The sequence below is a fragment of the Bison bison genome, unplaced genomic scaffold (assembly GCF_000754665.1).
Source record: "Bison bison bison isolate TAMUID 2011002044 unplaced genomic scaffold, Bison_UMD1.0 scf7180017864192, whole genome shotgun sequence".
Taxonomy (NCBI): Eukaryota; Metazoa; Chordata; class Mammalia; order Artiodactyla; family Bovidae; genus Bison; species Bison bison.
Window position 1 is genome coordinate 3013253 of NW_011494764.1, and position 9505 is coordinate 3022757.

Below are 9505 nucleotides of genomic sequence, written 5' to 3' on the forward strand. Positions count from 1 at the left end.
GTCCTTGCTTGAATTGAATTTGGTAAAAATACTGTCAACTCTGAATCATAGATACATCTTTTTAAAGCTCTGTTTCTGTTGTGTTCCTATGAGTGTCATCACTTAAGTTTGCTTACAGCAAACTTTAAATGGCTAAACATACCTATACATAAGATCCCTGACATTTTCCACGAAGAACAAATTAGACCTTATTAGAAAAACAGCAGGTTAACTAGGGATTTATACATGTTCTGATTAAATAAGCTGATCTGATGCGAAGAGCTGACTCATTTGAAAAGACCCTGATGCTGGGAAAGATTGAAGGCGGGAGAAGGGGATGACAGAGGATGAGATGGTTGGATGGCATCACCAACTTAATGGGCAAACTCCGGGAGTTGGTGATGGACAGGGAGGCCTAGCGTGCTACAGTCCATGGGGTCGCAAAGAGTCGGACACGACTGAGCAATTGAACTGAACAGAACTCAGCTTACTGGCCATAAATTCTACAATTTTAGGCTGCTGAACTTCACAAGCAATGATCTTTTTAGCAAATGCTTTGAGAAGTGGTTTATGTCCCACAGTGGTTAGGCAGAAATTTTGAAGTTCAACACACCCAGGCAAGAAACTCAAATCTACTGCTAGCTGACTAAAACAGGAAGCTATTCCTTGTTGTCTCTGAAGGACTGTACAGTCCATGGAATTCTCCAGTCCAGGATACTGGAGTGGGTAGCCTTTCCTTCTCCAGGGAATCTTTCCAACCCAGGGATTAATCCCAGGTCCACTTGCAGGCAGATTCTTTACCAGCTGAGCCACAAGGGAAGCCCTTCTACACTGTAGAATGGGAGGTAAAATACCTGCCTTACAAGGATGAGGACGAAATGTGCTTAACACAGTACCCAGCATATATTGTTTTCAGTGAATGATAGGTATTTTTAGCCTTACTAGCAGAAGGCAATGGCACCCCACTCCAGTACTCTTGCCTAGAAAACCCCATGGACGGAGGAGCCTGGAAGCCTGCAGTCCATGGGGTCGCTGAGGGTCGGACACGACTGAGCGACTTCACTTTCACTTTTCACTTTCATGCGTTGGAGAAGGAAATGGCAACCCACTCCAGCGTTCTTGCCTGGAGAATCCCAGGGACAGAGGATCCTGGTGGGCTGCCGTCTGTGGGGTCGCACAGAGTCAGACACAACTGAAGCAACTTAGCAGCAGCAAAACATGTTCCTTTTATAATGTAGCATTTAATTCTAAATCTTTATCTGTTCATTTTTCTTTAACTTATTAGGTTGATTCCATTATTTCAAAAAGTAGGTGATAAAGGTATTCATTAACACTTAAATTTCATTGGGAAAAATAGAACTTGTTATTAAGGTCATTCTGATGTCAATATGAAAAAAATAACCTATGAGTATGTGCCTAGTGGCTTATTATATTTCTTCTCAAAATACACGCTACACTGTTTTCTTCTTCCAGTTTTATTGAGATATAATTGACATACAGCACTATGTAAGTTTAAGGTATATGGCATTATGATTTGACTTAGTTACATCATGAAATGATTATCACAGTAAGTTTAATGAACATCCATTATCTCACATAGGTACAAAGTTAAAAAAACAAAAAATATTTTTCTTGTGATAAGAACTCTTAGGATTTACTCTTTTAACAAATTTCATAAATAACATGTGGCAGAGTTAATTCTGTTTATTGTGTTGTACATTACATTCCTAGTATTTGTTTATCTTATAACTGGAAGTTTGTAACTTTTGACTGCCTTCATCCAATTCCCTCCCCTCATACCTCCCATCCCTGGTAACCACAAGTCTGAGCTTTTTCTATGATTTTTTAAAAATAATATAACTGACCTACAACACTATGTTAGTTCCTGTTACACAGTATGTTGTTGTTTAGTCACTAAGTCATGTCTGACTCTTTGTGCCCCATGGACTGCAGCATGCCAGGCTTCTCTGTCTTTTACCATCTCCCGGAGTTTGCTCAGACTCATGTCCATTGAGTCAGCGATGCCATCCATCCAACCATCTCATCCTCTGTCGTCCCCTTCTCCTCCTGCCTTCAGTCTTTCCCAGCATCAGAGTCTTTTCCAGTGAGTTAGTTCTTTGTATCAGGTGGCCAAAGTATTGAAGCTTCAGCTTCAGCATCAATCCTTCCAATGAATGTTCAGGGTTCACTTCCCTTAGGATTGACTGGTTTGATCTCCTTGCTGTCCAAGGGACCCTGAAGAAGCTTCTCCAGCACCACAGTTTGAAAGCATCAATTCTTCCACACTCAGAATACAGAATACAGTGATTCGATGTTTCTGTACATTTCAAAATGATCACCACAGTCAAGTCTGATTACAGTCTGTCATCAAAGACATTACATAATCATTGACTATATTCCCCACATTGTACATTTCATATCCATGACTCATTTACATTGCAGCTGGAAGTGTGTCCCTCTCAGTCAACCCCACTCATTTCTCACCTTCCCGCTCCCCTCCCTCTCCCCTCTGGCAAACACTTATTTATTCTCTGTAACCCTGTTTTGTTATGTTTGTTCATTTGTCTTATATTTTTTAAATTCCATATAAATGAAATCATACAGTATCTGTCTTTCTCTTTTTTCACTTAGCGTAATACCCTCTAGGTCCATCCATGTTGTCACAAATGGCAAGATTTCATTCTATTTTATGGCTAAGAAATACTCCATTGTGTGTATGTGTATATGTATAAATGTGTGTATGTGGAAAGAGAGTGAGGACTCACGTTCTTCTTTATCCCTTCATCTATCAATGGGTACTTAGATTGCTTTCACTATCTTGACTATTATATATAATGCCGCAGTGAACATAGGGTTGCATGTATTTTTTCTAATTAATGTTTTCATTTTCTTTGGATAAATACCCAAAAGTGGAACCAAACTACTGAAGAAAACAACTCTATTACAGCATTATGTTTGAAATAAGATAACATCAATAATGCCAGTTACGGTCTGAGTTCAGACCTTTTTAATGAGTCTATTAAAATTTTGAAATATATAACAAAATGAATCTACACAAAAAAACTATATGAATTATAGTACTTCTAGATCATGTAATATCATGACATAGAACAATCTCTTAAAAAGAGTGGTAAAATAAAAGACAATAAAGGGAAAATGCACTTAGAATATATATAATAAGCAATGATTTGTGATTTTAGAAGATAACTATGCATATACATTTATATATATAGATAGATAGATACATAGATAAGAAACTGAGAAGAATGACTGCTTCTGAGTAAGAAACTGAGTATTGGCCTTTTAGTATTTTTTATTACCAAAATTCCTTTATTCATTTTTAATCTATTTTTAAATTAAAACCACCCAAAAAATCTCATGAAAGGACTTTTTCTTAAGTATGAAGTAAGGTACTGAGAATAGTTAACCTCAACTAATTAACAGTATTTAAGGTTTTCTTCCTCTGAGTTTCTGGGAAATTCTGTTACAGCCTTTATTCAATAAGCTCAACATTCTTCATGTTTCTCTTGCTCTTTCTGAAAAACAAATGTTCCTTTCAAATTTATGTACATAATAAAAACCAAATTGATTTTAGTTTGAGGTATACTTTGAGATTTATTGACGAGAGGCTAACTTACGGATCAGTAAATTTAATTATCCCCAAATAAGTCAATCACTGCTTGCAATTTATCAGAATAATTCTTACCTTTATTAAAATTTAAAATGAAAGTATATCCATTATCTGTTTTCAGAGAAAACAAAAAGTTCTTTACATATAACCACCTGCAGTGTTGGTGATACAGACTTCAGTTTTAGGTTTTTCATGGTTTTCAAGGGTTTTGAGGGTTTTATGTGGACTGTTTTAGAAGAAAGAGCTTGTTATATTATTTATGCTAATGCTTGTATATTGCCATTGAAGGACTAAAATCATTTTGTAAGAAGTCTCACAGTGCCATTGTAATATTGTAAACCTTCCAATATGACACTTTGCACAAGTACTTATCTACACCTGGGGGACATAGGGTTATTTTACTTAGTCATAGTAAACATGTGAATAGGGGTCAAAAACTAAGATACAGAAATCTTATCAAAATCATGTGACAATTTAACCTTAAAGTTCAAGGTTTCAAATTCAGCAAGTCAAACAAGACATAAAAAGAATGTCTAAAATTGCCCAAAGTACCCTTAATAAGTTTGTCATAGAGGTGCTGGTGGTTGTTCAGTCACTAAGTCGTGTCTGACTCTGCAACTCCATGAACTGTATGCAGCACGCCAGGCTTCCCTGTCCTTCACTATCTCCTGGAGTTTGCTCAAGAATAATTCTCACATGAGCAAGGAAAAGTATCAAAGCATCTCAATCAAAAATTCTTTTCTGTTTCATTTCTTTAAGTAAAATCTGAACTCTGCTGGTTTGTCAATATTCTTAACCCTATATAATTTTAATTGCTTTTGTTTTACTTGTAATGAATTGGATATAGGTGGAAGAATTAATGAATGACTGAACTGATTATTAATTAATAAGAACTTTTGCTTTTTGGTCACAATAGAATTTTGTTATTTTTAAGTTAAATGTGGAATTTTAATTCTTGTCTTTTCATCTACAGCTGGAGTGCCAAACTGTATCTTACACCAAGCAACATTGTTCTACTTACTGCTATCGCTCTCATTGGTGTCTGTGTTTTCATCTTGGCGATAATTGGCATTTTGCATTGGCAGGAAAAGGTTTGTTCACTTAAATGAAACTTTGATTATTTATAATAGTAATATGTTGCTTTTTTAACATTTTTTAAATTAAAAAACTATCTTCAACTTTTTCACATGACTAAGATTTTCTGATTTTTCAAGTTCTGTCCATATTATTGATGATAATTTCTTTCATCTCCTTAAGTTACTAATGTCTCAGTGATTCCTACAAATCAAAGAAAACTATGTATTTTAAAATTTTGATACTACACAAAAGTAATAAAGTGAATACCCTCAAATCAACAGGTATATCAAAATGCTTAATTAGAAGTAATTTCATAATGGCCTTAAAAACAATAATCATTTCTTAAATGAACCTGTGTTCATTATTTACTGTTAATAATAAAGCCATGGACTTTTCTTCCAGGGAATAGTAGCTATCTGTTTATAAACAATTAGAGCAGAGAGAGTTTAGGTGGGAAGTAACAGGGTGATAAACATCCTTGCCATCTATTAATAGCAGGCATGCTTTGCATTAAACAAGACTGATTTCTGTTCTATAGTATAACACCATAAATAATAATTAAAAACAAAACTCCAGACGTATAATTTTATATAATGTTAATGAGGAGAAACAAAAGGCTTTCATATAAATTTATTAGTTATTTAGATATAAAGGGGAAAAGTTAATTTCTATTTGTATATGAATTCATTACACAACTAGGAGGTTCCAAAAATGTTCTCCAAAAAGGGCTTCTTTGTCACAAAGATGTCTTCCTTTTTTGCACCTATTCCCTTTAGACTGTTATGCTTATAATGATCATTTTTTAACTAAAATTACCATCTGTTTTATGTTACCAGTTTTAACTATGAAAGAGAATATATTATTGTTCTAATAAATGTTCATAGGTTTGTCTGTCCAAAAAATCACTCCTTCCATATAAAAAATGATAACAAAGTTACATATTCAGTTGCAACTTAAGAAGATAGATCATGGCAGAAACCAACACAACACTGTAAAGCAATTATCCTCCAATTAAAAATAAATGTTTAAAAAAGAAGAGGTAAGATCAGAGGTGACCCTAATTTACTTTCATCTGAAGTTTCAGAACATAGTATGAAATATTATATAGCTCTGGACCTATGAAGGAAAAGAAATTAATTTTATTAATTTTACAATAGGTCTGATTACAGTATAAACAGACTCACGATGATACAGTGGCTAAAAACTAAAGTTTTAAATACAAGAATGGATCGAAATACATATTTGTAAACTGCCTCTTCCTGTGGTACTGTGGTTCTTCTTCCCCTTGGACCACTTCTCTTTCACCTATTGGCTGTTCTTTCTGCCACAGTGTCTGCCCTATGCCCTCTTCTTTATACACATTCCCCTGCCACTTTCAGCTCACTTCAGTCCTCAGTCTTGTCCGACTCTTTGCGGCCCCATGAACCCCAGCATGCCAGGCTTCCCTGTCCATCACCAACTCCCAGAGTTCACCCAAACCCATGTCCATCAAGTCAGTGATGCCATCCAGCCATCTCATCCTCTGTCGTTCCCTTCTCCTCCTGCCCTCATTCTTTCCCAGCCTTCATCTCTCTCTAAAGCTCCCTCCTTCCAACTGTCACCATGACACTTCTACCCAGATCAATTACAAACAACTTAAAACTAGTTTCTTTCTTACTCACTACAGGATTTACCAGTTGCCCTCCTGTATGTGCCTTCATACAATCTCTGAAGCTGACTCCACTTCTGAATTCCTTACATCAGTACTTTAATTTAGTTGAGTTCAACTCCTTGTTACATCCTCCGTGTCCTCCCAAATTCCATTCTCTCCCCTCCACTCCATTTATCACAATGCTGCCAGATTACTCATCTTTTAGTCTTAATCATGTCACTCCTCTGCTCAAAAACCTTTGGTGCCCACCCCCTGCCTAAAATGTGTAACCCATTAGCCTAGCCTTCATGGTACAGTCTTCTTGTGACTCCACCATACACTTTTCCAACCTTTCTCTTAATAGTTGCTTCCATACATCCCATGCTCCTGCCAGATTTCCCAGGATTTTCCTGCTCTTCCCCCATCTTATAGTGAATGTCCCTCTTAATTTCCATAAATGCTGTCTTTCAAAGCTTTCCCTTTCATCATGCCAACCAAAAGTAATCTCTCAGAATTTTGGTAACATTTTTCAGCTTTTATCCTGAAAGAGTTATTGCTTATGTTTTAGTAACATTTTTCAATTTTTATCCTGAAATAGAGTTATTTAGTATGTTTTTAGTATGTTTTTCATTCTAGGCTTTAATAAACTCCATGAGAGCACGATATAAAACTGAAGAGTTTTCTAATCCCTCAAAATTCTAAGTACATGGGACTTAACCTAGTGGTCGAGTAGTTAAGAATCCATCTTCCACTGCAGGGGGCACAGGTTCCATTCCTGGTCAAGGAACCAATATCCCAATGCAAAATCAATAGGTTAACCCCAAAATAATTAATGCACTTTAATATAATTAGATTCAGCAGTATTAAGAACAGGAAAAATGTAATAGTTGATTCCATTCTTAAAAATCTAATGTTTACTCCTACTTTCAAATAAATAATATATAACAAACTAAGCTTTTAAGGAACAATGCTTGTTGGTTTTTTAAATTCAATTTAAGAAATCATTAATTATAGAATAACTACTGTAAACTATAAAAATATTTCATAAGATTATTGCATAATAAAATCACACTTTTACCTACTAATTGCTGAGGGCTTTTTTAATTAACCATTTCATATTTCAGAAAGTCTTTGACATTTTCTTATCATTTATAAACCAGTCTAAAATTCTTTTTCAGAAAGCAGATGATAGAGAAAAACGACAAGAAGCTCATCGATTTCATTTTGATGCTATGTGACTTGCCTTTACTACTGCATAATGGAACAGCTATTCACTTGATTAACTGAAATGCTAAACTTGGCTTATAGAATAAAATAGGAGATTTTGACTATTACTGATAAATGATACATCCCTTGGTAATTATTGGAAAATGTTCAAATAAATATGGCCTGAATGTGTTACAAGGTCTTTTCTTAAAGTACTTTGTTTACAGTAGTTTGGTTCTTTTTTCACTTGTGCTGTACATTTTTTTCCCTTTGTGGAATGTGTTGCATGTACTCAGGTGTTTATGTATTTATAATCTTATTAGAATAATGATGATGGGAAAAGACGTGTAAATAAAAATTATTTAAATGAGCAAGGTTTTTTGTGTTCCACTTGAATCAGTCTTGCTTCTTAGTCTAACAATGCAAATTATACTTCTGTGACTGTATCATAGGTAAGTTCTTAACCGTTCACCCTCATGATAGCAGGTGAGGGGTCTTTCACTGATGTCATATAATATAGTGGTTGGGTACTCTGGCTTTGGAACCACAGTCAGGCTTGCTTTAAACTCTTGGTCATACCATTTACAAGCTGTTTGCTGAACTTGGCTAACTGCTTAAGCCTGTTTTCTTGTTTATAAACAGAGCTAATACTATTACACAGTTGAGTTATAATATACATTAGATAGGATAATGTATACAAAGTACATAGCTTGGTGCCTAGCACAGAGTAAGGTTTCAATACGTGGTAGTTGTCGTTACAATTATTCTTAAATCGTTTTTTACAGACTTCTGCAACTAATTATCAAAATATATAGACTTCATAGGATTTTCTTTTCAGGTATTTGGAAATCATAGTCTTAGGAAAGCCTAAATTCTTCATGGTTGACACCCTATATAAAGGTTTATTACTTTCTTATATTAACTGAAAATTATAATACCCTTCAAGAATTAATGTGCCCCAGTAATTTTCATTTGAACATAGATCCTTATCACATGGTAGTGAAAAGCATTTGATTTCTTGAAACATCTGGGAATGCAAATCTTCAATCACATTTCTATTCTCAAACGCTTGTAAGAGTCTGTAATTTACATTCAGACTTCAATGCAAATTTTTGTGAACTTCATCAAAAAGTTGCATCTAAGTTTATATGTCAGTGCTAATAACTTCCTAACATGCAAACGAACATATGATGGATATAAAATATAAAAACTTGTTTGAAAACAATTTTGTTTGTGTTATTTTTTTTTCTTACAGTTTACTGAGAATGGCGTGTGTATAAGTGGTTTACTTTATGTACCTAAGCATGGCTTTGTTTACCTAAGTCTTCTAATAAATATTCTGTATTGAAACAAAGTAGTTTGGGGAATGTGTAAATAATTACTTTGGCCCATGATAAGCCTTAGAGGTTATGAGGTCCACGCTAGACAGGCATCTCCCAACTATAATACCCAGTTAAATTCACTAAACCTTCATCAGCCTACAACACTGTGCCAGGCTCTGTTTTACACTGTCCTTAAAGACAGGTAGGTTTAGTATCTATTATCTGATACAGCATGAGTTTTAAAACTCATTGCAGTCAGAGTCTATGAGGAATAGTGTTACAGGCAAATGAAATATTAATGACAAAAATACAATCAGTGACTTTGTTTCTGTATCTTGATACTAACCTTCAATGCAACATCAATGCCACTCATTAAGGGACAGCAAGTAAATGTCACAAGGGTCAGCTGAATTAAATACAGCTGACCCTTGAGCAAAATGGGTTTGAACTGCACAAGTCCTCTTAAAAGTGGGTTTTTCAGTACTTATGTACTGCAGTAGTACACAGTTGGTTGAATCTGCAGATGCAGAATCTCAGATACAGAAACCCAACAAGAAAGTTACACTTGGATATTTGTGTAGAAGGTCAGCACACACACTGTTCAAGAGTGTAGTGGAAAGAGCACAAGACTTTGAGGTCAAACTAATCAGGATTCAGAGC

General features: G+C 35.0%; 1 protein-coding gene across 1 annotated transcript in view; it reads left to right on the forward strand.

The window, feature by feature from the left end:
* The window catches only part of ITFG1 (integrin alpha FG-GAP repeat containing 1), a 302948-nt gene extending 294071 nt beyond the window's left edge, over nucleotides 1-8877 (forward strand). Inside the window, exons 18-19 of the mRNA XM_010843982.1 lie at nucleotides 4584-4701; nucleotides 7496-8877. Of these exons, the coding sequence (XP_010842284.1) occupies nucleotides 4584-4701; nucleotides 7496-7555 (178 nt within the window). The 3' untranslated portion in view covers nucleotides 7556-8877. The remainder of the gene's footprint in view (nucleotides 1-4583; nucleotides 4702-7495) is intronic.
* The last annotated feature ends 628 nt before the right edge of the window (nucleotides 8878-9505 follow it).